Consider the following 14,293-nt stretch of genomic DNA (forward strand, 5'->3'; position numbering starts at 1 on the left):
AAATGTTTGCTGCCATTTTATTTTATCAAAAAGGAGTCAGCTATTTGGCTTGCAAAACCAGAATTTACACTGTACCTCCATACATATGACAATAATAAACCAACTTACTGGATCCCATCAAGCTGACAAAATCCAAATCATGGGACACTCCATGATCCTCTCCTATCCCCTTTTGCCTATCACCTGTCCAGCTCTTGGCTCCATCCCTCCCCCTCCTGTCTTCTCCTATCATTTTGGATCTCCCCCTCCCCCTCCAACTTTCAAATCCCTTACTAACTCTTCCTTCAGTTAGTCCTGACGAAGGGTCTCGGCCTGAAACGTCGACTGCACCTCTTCCTACAGATGCTGCCTGGCCTGCTGCGTTCACCAGCAACTTTGATGTGTGTTGCTTATATTATTCCAGGAACAGCTAATGGTATCCACATATTTTTGTATCCCATACAGAACTTATAAGGAATGAACACAACCACCTCCTCCCCCCCCAGATACCTGCCTGACCTTTAAGTCTCATAACAGGTCACAATCACAAAACCCTCGGCAGATCCCTGGGTCCAGCGTGCACTCCTCTTCCAATACACAGCCCAGCCTTGCCCCATGAACCCCACCTTTACCCCTTCCAACCATTATTGCCCTTTCTTCAATATTTTCCCAATCAGCACTCGCCCACCCCCATCTCCTCCTCAATCCTGCTGTCATCACCACTTCCCTTAATACCTATGCTTTCAGGCCAAGACTGGTCCTGGAAACAGTATTTATTAACTGTTGTATGAGGCAGCATTTTTTTCACTGAAAATACAATATCTTGCAAGTCATGCTGAAGACACAAGACCGAACCCAATGTCAACATGGGCTTATAACCTGAATTGTTGGAGGCCCATCACATTACTTTATCCACAGAATGTTATGATAGACATCCTCCAAAATCTGGGTTAAGGTTTTTCTTAATCTGACACAAGGCACAAACTTGCCCTTGTATAGGAGGTAAAGGAAGGTAGGTTTCAGAGACAAAAATATTCTCGTTATCAGTTTTTGTTGGGGAAACATGCAGCAGTTCCAGTAGAGTAATCGATCCTTGAACAATGAGACTAAATTTCCCCCCAAGAAAACACTGCACATGAAACTTGGAAATCATATTATGGACAAAAAAGTACTTTATAGAATGGCTGTAATTTGCGTGACACAAAGCAAATTTCTTGAGAGTTGTCATTGTACAGCTCTAAACAACATTAAGTGAAACACTTGTAGCCTATAGTCAATTTCCTGTTTGCACTTGCTTTCCTTGATCAGTAACACAGAAGAAACCAGTGAAAAGTACCTAAAAGATCTGTTAAATCAGTATCTTTAATTGTTATACAAGCCCTTTCCAATGTTCGAATCAATTATAAGATCATTCATGGGGAAAAAAGTAAAAATGGGTTCAACCATATCAAAATTTATACGTGATGTTTTAAAGAATCCAAAGGGAATTGTTTTCCAGACAACAATATCTCAAGGGAACAAGACTGACAATATTTGTGAAAACTGCTTTCATAATATGCAACTACACTTAAGATTTTCCATGAAACTATAATTCTACTGAAGCCACAATTAATGGGGCTGAGACAACCTTAAAATGATGAGTAAGGCAGATTATAATACTAATAACCTTCACACTGTACCACAAATGTGCAAGAGAAAGTAGCAAAAAAAAATGCCCATAATAAAATAAATGAGCTCAGATTATTATGGGTATCCTGGTGAAGGGTTTTGGAGAACAGTGCATTTCCTAGATTGTTCAACCTTTGCAAATCAATTTGATGTTGCTTCCTTACATTTTGGCTTCAAGTAGATCTATTGAATTGCTGCACACATTGATAGAGTAAATGGATGAAATTTTACATCAGAATATTCACAGATTGTACCATCACAGTTTCTGTTAAGAATTCATTGCTCTTTTTGTCATGTATGAAAATTAAAAAATATTATTACATAATTTCTGCAATGTGTACTAATTAACTTCTTCAAAAAAAAAGGCAGACCGAGTGAGTAGGAAGCCAACTTGTACTTTGACCCCAGTCAGCATGTTTTGCTGCTGTGGACTATGAAATGTTCAGGTACAAATGTCCAGAGCATCATTACTCATATACAACAGCACATTAGCCTTTGTACTTTAGAACAATCTATTATACTTGACTTAAAAGGCTCAGACATTCAAGTCCAAGTACAATGTTGACAGATACCAACATTCAATGTCATAATATCGCAACCTTGAAAACTGGTGACTCCGTCCAAAGCAGCTTTCAGGATGTGGCAGATGGCTAGTGGTGAGGATCCAGCATTAATTGTTTTATTTATGTGCTAGCAGAGATCACCAGCTTGTTTTGGCAGTGAATTTAAGGCTTTAAGCTCTTAGCTTGTGTCGCTAATAGTACTAAAGCTCAATGTATCCATTTATTCTCCCAAAGAACATGACGTTTCTCTTTTTCTGACCATTTTGTTGCTTAATTATAAGCCTTATAGAATATCTTTAAATATAAATGTCTACGGTAAAGGAAATCCCTGCATACACGATTTTTAATAGTTACAGTGCCCTTCCAGACACCATCTTGTCTTCTTAATCAACAATCACTTCTCAGCCACTACGTTCGGCTTCTTCGCTTGTCATTGAATAAATTTTTCAGCATGTATACCTGCAGACCTGAAACAATGAGCATCACAGCCAGGTTCACAACTGACCAGAAATTCACCCGATCATAATTGCCTTCTTGGAGGTTCCGATCACGTGCCTCATAGGCCCGAAGCAGCCCCTGAATCTGGTTGCTTTTACTCAGTCTTCCTTTCACACTGTTTATAGTTTCCTAAATAACACACCGCAAAAGAAAAAAAAAATTTGCATTTCAGAATACAGATGTTCGAGTTACAAATGAAAAGCTGCATGCAATTCTGTTTTAAAACAAAACTTTTTAAACATACATTTCATATTAATGCAACAATTTACATGATCTAAAATACTTTTTAGAGTCATGTTTATTACACAGAACAAATAACAAACTGTTGGAGGAACTTGGTGAATCAAGCAGCGTCTGTGATGCGGTGGGAGGAATTGTTGACATTTCAAGTTGAGCAGCACCTATGAGATTTGGTCAGGGGAGGAATGATGCAGGGTTCTGGTGCCTGAAATTCTGCCATTAGGACCCTGCATTATTCCTCTCCCTCACCCTGCCATAAATGCTGCTCGATCTGCCGAGTTTCTCCAGCAGATTGTTTGTTTATTCAGATTCCAGCATCTGTAGTCTCTTGTGTCTGCATTACACAGAACAAGTTTCTGTCAGCTGACCCAATTCTCCCTGTGAGACTTTTGACAGGCTGATTATCACCTTCAATAATGAACATAACCACAAATGAATTAGTAGTGACCTCAGTTATCCTCCAAATGAAGTGCATGGAACAAGATTATTTGCACAATTGCACTTGTTTCCGAGTGGGGAAAAATTCCCTCCAAAACAAACTCTACTTTCCCCAGCTTGCAAACCTGTTTTCCACACTTGCCATTTTTTGTATTTTCCCTCAGATTCTCATAATCATTTGTAGTTGGAAATAGAAAATTAATTATGGTTGACATATCATTAATCTCCGGCAGATTATGCTATCAAGCAAGTGAGATTTGGCTCCATGAACTCTGGAGGGAAGGCTAAAAGTTAAAAAGCTAAAGGGAAGTGAATATATGAAGAAAGAATCTATACTGGAATTTCTACTTCTTTAGTTTCTCCTCCTCCCACACAAATCCCAGAGTAGAGCCCGAAAGCAGATCAATGGAGCCAAATTCTATAGCATTCAGCTGAGTCTTTACAGATATGTACACACAGTAATTTGAATTTTTAAAAAGCACCACTTTATCATAATGTACTATACAATGCTCCTATTTATACTATTTAAAATTGTCAGGACATTTGTGGTTCTCAGCATTAAGTAACCTGGGTCTTGCATTATATCAATTCTGTACGGTATCCTTCGATGCACCAAATGTCAAGGTAGGATCAAAATGTTGCTATTTCCTGTTCTATTTCTACCTTTAAATGTTTATAAATGCAAGTACTTCTGTCCTGCAGATTATTCAAGCAGAATCAAAGTGAAACTGCATTGTTAGAATTGTTATACTTACTGAAAATAATAGCAAAGTAAATTTGTAGAGTAGGGAGTACACAGAGGGAAAAAATAAATGCCCAGGGGAAAATACTGAGAATTTGGGATAGCAGGAATCAGGAATTCCAATTTGTAATTGCGAATTAGGAAAACCAGGAGGGGCTATGTAAAGTCTTTGGCAAGTAGGATTAAGGTGAATCCCAAGGCATTCTATACATGTACCAAGAGCAAGAGGATACCAAGGGAGAGGGTGGGACCACTCAAGGATAAACAGGGGAACATTTGCTTGGATGCGAAGAATGTGAGTGAGGAACTTAGTACTTTGTTTCAGTATTTGCCAAGGAAAAGGACACAAAGGACCAGAGGATCAGTGCTGATTGTATAAATATGTTAGGGCATTTAGAGGTCGAGGAGGAGAAAGTGCAGGGCCTCCGAATGAGTATTAAAGTTGTGTCTTACCAACTTGAGTTTTTGACAGTGACAAGAGATATTGATGAAGGTACGGCAGTGAATATTGCCAACACAGATTTTAGTAAGTTCGACAAAAGTCTATCATTGGCTGTTTGGATTCAGAACAGTCTTGCGCATAGAAGACAGAGGGTAGTGGTTGAATGAACTTATTCCGGCTGGAGGTCTGTAATTAGTGGTGTTCTGCAGGGATCTGTATTGGGACCTCTACTGTTCGTGATGTACATAAATGACCTGGATGTAAATGTACACGGGTGGATTGGTAAATTTATGGATGATACCAAGATTGGTAGAGTCGTGGATAGTGTAGAAGACTGGCAAAGATTATAGAACAATACAGATCAGTTGCAGATATGGGCTGCGAAATGGTAGATGGCGTTTAACCCAGATAAATGTGAAGTGTTGCGTCTTGGTAAGGCAAATGCAAGGCGACAGTACACTGTTAAGGGCAAGATCTTGGGATTCAAGTTCACAGCTCCTTGAAAGTGGCTACACAGACCAATAGAGTGGTTAAGGCGGCTTATGGCATGCTTGCTTTTATTAGTTGAGGCAATGAGTTCAAAAGTCAAGAGGTTACGCTGTAACTTTATAAAACTTTGATTAGAACACATCTGGATTATTATGTACAGTTCTGGTTGCCCCACAATAGGAAGTATGTTGAGACTTTGGAGGGTGCAGAAGGGGTTTACCAGGGTGTTGCCTGCATTAGAGGGCATGTGCTATCATGAGAGGCTGGACAAACTTGGGTTGTTTTGTTTGAAGTGGTGGAGGCTGAGGAGAGATCTGATAGAGGTCTAGAATATTATGAGAGGCATAGATAGCGCAGACATGAAGTATCTGTTTCCCGAAGTAGAAATGTCTAATACCAGAGGGTAGGCAGAGGGGGTAGGTTCAAAGGGGATGGGAGGGGTAGTTTTTTTTAAAACTCAGAGTGGTGGAAGCCTGAAATGTGCTGCAAATACATTAGAGGCTTTTAAGAGATGTTTAGATAGGAACGTGAATGTGAACAAGATGGAGGGATATGGACATTGTGTAGGTAGGAGGTAATAGTATTTGAGTATTTTTAATTTACTTTTTAGATGGTTCGGCACAACACTGTGGACTGAAGGGCCTGTACCTCTGTTGTACTATGTTCTAGCAATCGAACAGAAAAATAGAATAGTTTTAGAAGAGTGAAAAGCAAATATTGAACATAGCTTAATCTTTGATAAATCAAAATAAGGGCAAAGGGTGGGTAGGAAAGCAAGAGAAGCTGTGGTTTCCCTCCATTTCAGGCAGCACCTCAATAACGAGGATTACTTATTTCCTCTGAGGCGGGGAGGGCGGGTTTGGCAGATGGGACAAGAGGTGCCCGGTAAGCTGGTTGCTGAGTAATTTGAGAGTTACTGTACTACTCCTGCTATCTATCGGGAAGTGTATGGTCATGCACTTTAGTAGAAGAAATAAAAGGGTTGACTATTTTCTAAATGGAGAGAAAATACAAAAAGCTGAGGTGCATATGGACTTGAGAGTCCTTGTTTAAGATTGCCTAAAGGTTAGTTGGCAGGTCAAGTCTGTGGTGAGGAAGGCAACTGTAATATTAGCATTAATTTCAAGAGGTCCAGAACATAAAAGCAAGGACGTAATGCCGAGACTTTATAAAGCACTGGTGAGACTTTACTTGGAGTATTGTGAGCAGGTTTGGGCCCCTTATCTTCAAAAGAATGTACTGAAACTGAAGATGGTTCAAAGGAGGTTTGTGAAAATGATTCAAGGATTGAATGGCTTGTCATATGAAGAGCTTTTGATGGCTCTGGGCCTATATTCACTCGAATTCAGATGAGGAGTGACCACGTTGAAACCTATCGGATGGTGAAAGACTTTGATAGAGTGGATGTTGGGAGAATGTTTCTTGTGGTGGGAGAGTCTAGCAGAAGAGGACACAGCCTCAGAATAGAGGGGCATCCTTTTAGAACGGAGATGAGGAATTTCTTTAGCTAGAGAGTAGTGAGTCTGTGGAATTCTTTGCCACAGGCAGCTGTGGAGGCCAAGTCTTTATGTATATTTAAGGCAGAGGTTGATAAGATTCTTGATTGGTCAGGGCATAAAGGGATATGGGGAGAAGGCTGATTGGGGTTGACAGGAAAATTAGATCAGCCACGATGAAATGGCGGGGCAGACTCAATGGGTCAAGAGGCCTAATTGCGTTCCTATATCTTATCTACAGAGTTTGTCTGTGCTCCCAAAGTGGACCCAAGATTTCATTCCTAATGTTTTCTTCACTTTCACTGGCATGAATCACAGAAAGTTTTAGGAATCAGTGGGGATGTTGCACCTAATCTTTAAAACCACATTATCCAGGAAAATCCAAATAGACAGTCAACTCTGAGTTTGTTTAATTCCCATAGTGGAAGGAAGACAACATCATTTCTGCCATGCATTGCTTTAGCAACCCATTTTATCACTCAGCAGACTAACAAGATAAGAGTTATGAGTTTACTGGCTGTTAAACAGTGGTTGATTGCTGTTTGTTCCCCATTACCCACTTTCTTGCACACTTGCAACAGAATAAAAGCCACAGGAAAGCTGACACGTACTAGAATGTCTTCCAGTTTCATATCAAGCAACTCCCCTCCTGGTAGGAAATCATTCCACTTGGCTGAGTCACCCTCAGGTTCCATGTTGTCCAGAATAAGCTCAAAGAACACTACCTTCTCTGATATAGAGCTAAATGAGTTGTCGAAACAGAACATGTAGTCTCCATTCTCAGTTTCGATGCTAAAAATGAAAGAAACATGTTTTTTTAAAGAAATAGTAAATTTGTTCATTGTATGTACAAATAACAAATAAATGCAGGTGGTGAAGGAGGAAACAGCTAGATGGTTCTGCATTTTTAACTCTTTATAAAATAAAATAGGCTATAAATGTCATAGAGGATTTGTCCCAAGTTAGAAAGCAGCAAAGTTTAAAGCAAAATAATTAAAATCCCAGACTTATTTTATCATTGCTACAGATTTGATTTCTGAAAGCTACCTACCTTTAATCATAGAATATAATGTTAGCACTCAATATGTGCACAATTCATAAGCATCTTATATTATCACATGATTACTATTCCTTGTAATGAGTGCCATTGGAAGTCCAGAGCTTAAGTATGTCATGAACAAGTTTCTGCCTTAAATTTTTAGCTAACACTGTTGAACATTAACCTCAACTGTTTCAGAGAACTCATCTTGCTTCCCCTTTGGCTCTACTGAAATTCACCCCAGCATTTCCCTTCTTTCTTATTTCCCGTCTAAGGTAGTTCCTTAGGACTGAGGTTAACTTGTTTCTACGCTGATTTTTGTGGAGTCTGAGTGGGCTTATGAGACCAACATTGGAACCACAGATCGAGAAGATGCTTTCTGGCACAGGTCAGTAGAACATTTGTAAGGTGGTGCGCTTCTTTTGGCATGACCATCCAGAAACTGTGTACCTACTATTTCCCCCTTTAAAGAAACATCTTCAACATCGCACTGATGTCAAAGAGTTGGTGTTCCCAGGCTGTGATAGCTGATGAGTATTCAGGTCTGTCACTGCTATGATTGTCCAGTACGATTGTGACTTCCAGGCCCTGAACTTCCCGAAGTGGAGTGAAACCTGCCCAAGAATGTTTCCTCTAATAGCACACATGGAGCCTTAAAGCTAACATTGAAGAGGTCCAAGGAGACCAGAGATCAGCTCTGTTGAATGGGATTTAATACACAAATGCAGTAGGCAAATGAATAGGTGTCACCTAGAAGGTACACACTTGCTTGTACACAGATGCATGCACTTAGCACCTTGTCTATTCTCTGTTGTATGTTAAATACTTCAGTAATATTTGAGTAATATTGTAAGCATATTGCTTGAGTAAGCATTCTTAACACTTAAAGGAGCAGTTGAAATAGCTGTATCAGCAGACGGATGCAATTGAGGTGCAGCCAGGAATGAAAGTGAGGGCGAATAAAATTGCAGCAGCCAGATCAGGGTTCCCAACCTGAATTTGAGTGAATATAGGCCCAACCCCTCAGTTAATGTTAAGGCTCCATGGCATAAAAAAGTTGGGAACTGCTGGTCTAGATGGAGGCCTGCCTGGCTGAACAAAAGTTACTGTTGTGGCAGGGCCTCAAAGAGATCAGACCAATGCAGATTTGAAGGTGAAACTTGCAGAGAAAGCAATAATGTAGGACACATACAAAGAACACGTTGGCAAAAATAAATGGATTGCACATAGAAGAGTAAAAGATAAAAAAGTTGTAGTTTCAGAAAGAGCACTAATCTGCATGCTGTTGATGAAAAATTTGATAATGATGAGAGTTATGCAGGTATGGGTAGCTTTGGGATTTATAATGTGAAAACTAACAATAGATAAGCAATATGGCTTGCACTAGAAGTGAACGGCAAATTACTTAAAATGGAATTGGACCCTGGCTCGGCCGTTTCTGTCATTCTGCAAAATGAATTTGAACGGCATTTCGAAGATACTAAACTGAAGCCTGAAGATATCAAACTAAGAATTTATACTGGAGAAAGATAATTCCTGTATAAATGACATTTGTAACAGTGAAATACAACAAACAACAAGCCACATCGGCCCTGTACATGGTAAAACAGGAGGGCCAGCGTTGTGGGGACAGAAACAGCTGAGAAAACTACAACTTGATTGGAGACCCATTCACCATCTGCATGCCACATCCCCTGCAGAGTCAACTGAAACTGGATTAAGGAAGGTACTTGATGATGCCACAGATGATATTGGAAATCTCAAACATATCAAGGGTAAAAGTGTTAAAGTGCCACACCCAAGTTTTACAAAGCCCATCCGATTCCTTATACCATATAAAGTGGCCAGTGAGCTAGATTACATGTAGAATGAATGAATTCTTTCCAAGGTTGGGTGGAGTCCATGGACAGCACCACTAGACAAGAAGAATGGTTCTGTTAGGATCTGTGGTGATTTTAAGGTCAACATCATTCCTATACTGAAAGTGGATCAATATGATCTGCCCAGCATAGAGGATTTCTTTGCAAACCTCTCAGGTGGAAAACACTTCAAAGTGGACTTAGCTGAGGACTAACAGATGGAGATGGAAGAAGAGACCAAAGGGTTTTTCACCTTAAACCCTCACAAAGGGCTTTATCGCTATAATAAGCTTATTTTGAAGTAGCATCTGCACCTGCACTCTGCCAGAAAGCTATGGGCCAGATGCTGCAAGGCTGTCCAGGCACTCAGTGTTACCTGGATGACCTCATGATTACTGGTGAGGATGGCAAGGAACACCTCCAAAATCTCAGGATATTGTTAAAAAGATTAGATCATGGGCTCAAAGCACGACATGTTATGTACGAATTCTTTAAACCAAGCATTATTTAATGTGCTCACACCATTGATGGCACAAAAATTACATGTGCTGGGAAAAGTTAAACAATGGTGAATGGCCCAAGGTCAAAAGACACGACACAGATGCAATCCTTTTTCAGATTTGTCAATTATTATAATAGGTTCCTGCCACACCTGGCTACTGTGCTCTACCCCTTGAACTCATTACTACAGATAGGGAAGAAATGGCACTGGACACAGCAGTGTGACATGACTTTCCAAAAAGTAAAGGAAGGTCTACAGTTAGACATTGTACTCACATATTATGATCCACATCATCCAGTAAAGCTTGCCATGCATTGTTTGGGATGCCAACAGGTCCAGAAGAAAAGTGTCCAGAGTTAACTCCAGAGCTGTCAGAAACACTTCTGCAGTCCCAGAGTCAACTCCTACAACCATCACAGAGGAGGCCTCAGAACCTGAGGTTGTTTTTACAGCCACAAGTCTCACTTGCCAAGCAGGGACCTCCCTTGTCAGAAAAGACATTACCCCACAAGAATAAGAAAACTACCACAGCCATCAAATCTTTAGGCTGAATGGGACAATTTAAAATATACTATGCTGTGGGTGTATTATATAGTACATCCTTTATAAGTGTTGAGATGTATTCTACAGTACCATGCAAAAGTCTTAGGTACATATTTACGGTGCCTCTATAGAAATTATTCACCTCCCCTTGGAAGCTTTCATGTTTTATTGTTTTACAACATTGAGTCACAGTGGATTTAACTTGGCTTTTTTGACACCGATCAATAGAAAAGCCTCTTTCGTATCAAAGTGAAAACGAGTTCCTACAAATTGGTCTAAATTTGTTACAATTACACTGGACAACAATTTTTTTCAAAAGTGTTGCTTCCTCAGAATTTTTTTTGTTTATGACTGACTGCTTAAAGATGAACACAAATATAATTTCAGACTACTTGTATCACGTAAGAATTTGGAGAAACAACAAATTAAATTATGTGTTTAAATGCATAATGGTGCCGGTACTTTGCAATAGTTCAACTGAGATAATAATATTTTGTTAATGATTTTCATTTGTACTCAGTGTCTGAGGCTTCTCGCTTAAGTGTCCAACAATAATTCACCAGCATTGATGGATTCCAGTTGCCCTGGTATCTTTTCTCCATGACCGCAATGTCCTGGTAAAACCTTTCACCATGCTCGTCACTAACAGCACCAAGATTTGCAGGGAAGAAGTCTAAGTGGGAATGCAGAAAATGAATCTTTAGTGACATGTTGCATTTCATGGTTTTATATGCTTGAAGCATGTTTTCAACCAGCTGCATGTAGTTTAGTGCTCTGTAGATGCCGAGAAAAATTTCAACAACTTCTCCGGTCCCACTAGAAATTCTTCAAATTGCCTGCCATTGATGACCTGTTTGATTTGTGGCCCAACAAAAATGCTTTCTTTAATCTCGGCATCAGTTATTCTGGGAAGCATGTGTCTCAAATATCAAAATCCTTCATAGAAATTTTTGTGCTTGGTGATAGTAAATTCCATCTTTACAGTCCTGAATCCAATAATTATTACTAAAACATGTCCTGCTATGCAGCAGCTGCGCTGTCTAAGCATGCTCAAACATGCCTGGACAAGACAGGAAACTTTCCAGCTTACACTGTAGGCAACATTTTAATTGACTTGAATTGTGAATTGAAATAATAAACATAAGTTTATCTAAAAAAAGTGCGTGATAGGGAAATTTCATGGTGATTTTCATGATCAGTAGCCCAAAATTCTTAAGATACACCTAAAGGTATTCAGGAAGCAAAATCTTTGTTGTCGAGTGTTATTAAACACAAAATAATTGGGTGCATAAATATTCACCCCCTTCTAGTAGATGCACCTTTGGCAGCAATTACAGCCTCGAGTCTGTGTGGATAGGTCTCTATCAGCTTTGCACATCTGGACAAGCCAATTTTCCCAAATCTTCTTTACAAAACTGCTCAAGCTCTGTCAGATTGCATGGTGATTGTGAGTGAACAGCACTTTTCAAGTCCAGCCACAAATTCTCAATTGGATTGAGGTCTGAACTCTGACTTGGCCACTCCAGAACATTAACCTTGTTGTTTTTAAGCCATTTCTGTGTATTGGCTTTATGCTTACGGTCATTGTCTTGTTGGAAAACTAATCTTCTTTAAAGTCTCAGTACTCTTGCAGACTGCATCAGGTTTTCCACCAGGAATTCTCTGCATTTTGCTGTATTCATTTCACCCTCTACCTTCATGAGCCTTCCAGGGCCTGCTGCAGTGAAGCATCCCAACAGCATGATGTAGCCATCACCATGCTTCATGATAGGGGATGATGTGTTTTTGATGATACATGGTGTTTGGTTTATGCCAAACATAGCATTTAGTCCATAGCCCAAAATTTTGGTTTCATCAGACCAGAATCTTCTTCCAGTTGACTTCAGAGTCTTCCACATGCCTTCTGGCAAACTCTAGCCAAGACTTCATAAGAGGTTTTTCCCCCCCATCAGTGGCTTTCTCTTTGCTGTTCTCTCATAAGGCGGTGACTGGTGAAGCACTTGGGCAACAGTTGTTGTATGCACATATTCTCTCCCATCTCAGTCACTGAATCTTGTAACTCCTCCAGAGTTGTCATAGGTTTCTTAGTGGCCTCCCTCACTAGTCCCCTTCCTGCACGGTCACTCAGTGTTTGAAGACGGCCTGCTCTAGGGAGATTAACAGCTGTGTGATCTTCTTTCCATTTCTTGATGAGTGACTTAACTGTACTCCAAGGGATATTCAGTGACTTGGAAATTTTTTTGTATCTATCTGCTGAGTTGTGCTTTTCAATAACCTTTTCGTGGAGTTACTTGGAGTGTTCTTTTCTCTTCATCATGTAGTTTTTGCCAGCATACTGACTCACCAGTCGTTGGACCTTCCAGATACAGGTATATTTTCACTACAATCAATTGAAACACCTCGACTGCACACAGGCCTCAAAAAACATATCTCCATTTAACAAATTATGTGACTTCTAAAATCAATAGGCTGCACCAGCGATGATTTGGCATGTCATATTAAAGGGGGTGAATACTTATGCGATCAATTATTTTGTGTTCTATATCTGTAATTAATTAAGATCACTTTGTAGAAATATGTTTTCACATCGACACAAAAGAGTCCTTTTCTTGTGTTCAGTGTCAAAAAAAGCCAAATTAAACCAATTGTGATTCAATCTTGTAAAACGATAAAACATGAAAACTTCTGGGGGGTGGGGTGGGGGGGGGAGGGTGAATACTTTTTATCAGCGCTGTATAGCGAGGGTACCTAAGACTTTTGCACAGTACTGTAGTAATTTTATATATTGCACTATATGGCTGTTGCAAAAAAAAAGTTCATGACATATGTGAATAATGAGAAACCTGATTCTGATATGAGTCTTTGTTATGCACTGAGTGGGAAGGGGGCAGGGAGAGGGAAATCATGGTTGTGAAAAGGGGAGGAGGGGAGCGGGAAGCACTAGAGACACATTCTGTGATGATCAATAAACCAATTGTATGGAATTAAATGATTTTGCCAGATATCAAAGCTGGGTGTGCTTGCACCTATGCCAGCCACCACCCCAGCATTCCTTCTCTGCCACCTGTCCCACACCTGCTCCACCCTCGCCATTCCCAACATCTTTTGCTCCTGCCAGATTTATAAACTCTCGCCATTCCACATTGACAAATACAGCACTGTGCACTGTGTCTTAGGCATCCTAGCTACACAGTATGTGTACCCCACACTTTTGCACATACTGTACTCTGGGTTGGAGTTTATAGCTAAGCAGGGATGAGTGTTATGTATTTCAGTAATATTTGAGTAATACTGTAAATATATCATTTGATCAAGCATTCTTGTTTAAATAATTCATTACCAGTTATATGTAAATGGCATTTCATCACATCACCATATCCTATGTGGACGTCTCGCTAAAAATAAAAACAAAACCAATGTACACACATTCCAGACTCCCTTGTTTTTATTTTGATTGGTTTTATGTTTTGAGTTACAAAATGTAACACTCCCGTACTTAGGATTTTCACACACCCACCCTGATCTTTTATCTCAAGCACTCTGCAAATAGACTGCATTAAAGGTTAGATCCAGAGTACACATAGCCACAAATATAAATTGCACTAATTCCTCCTCCATTCTTGCTTGTCCTTAAGGTTGTTATAAGCTGGGGTGGTAACGGGCATGATCCTACAACCTATTAAATGCTCCACATGGCGTGTGCCTGAAATAGCCTCATACAACCAAGGCCAGCTCCCGGCCTTCATGTGTGGCTTAGCTACTAAGCCCAGTGGAACAGTTTCTATTGACAGGAGA

The 14,293-nt window shown here is 39.9% G+C and overlaps 1 protein-coding gene across 1 annotated transcript in view; it reads right to left on the minus strand.

Moving 5' to 3' along the window:
* Positions 1–1,323: 1,323 nt before the first annotated feature.
* tmed5 (transmembrane p24 trafficking protein 5) overlaps positions 1,324–14,293 on the minus strand; it is a 43,794-nt gene continuing 30,824 nt past the window's right edge. The window contains exons 3-4 of the mRNA XM_072274274.1: positions 7,167–7,347; positions 1,324–2,837 (exon numbers count right to left, since the gene is read on the minus strand). Coding sequence (XP_072130375.1) covers positions 2,619–2,837; positions 7,167–7,347 — 400 coding nt within the window. The 3' untranslated portion in view covers positions 1,324–2,618. The remainder of the gene's footprint in view (positions 2,838–7,166; positions 7,348–14,293) is intronic.

This window comes from Mobula birostris, chromosome 12 (genome assembly GCF_030028105.1).
Source record: "Mobula birostris isolate sMobBir1 chromosome 12, sMobBir1.hap1, whole genome shotgun sequence".
Lineage (NCBI taxonomy): Eukaryota > Metazoa > Chordata > Chondrichthyes > Myliobatiformes > Myliobatidae > Mobula > Mobula birostris.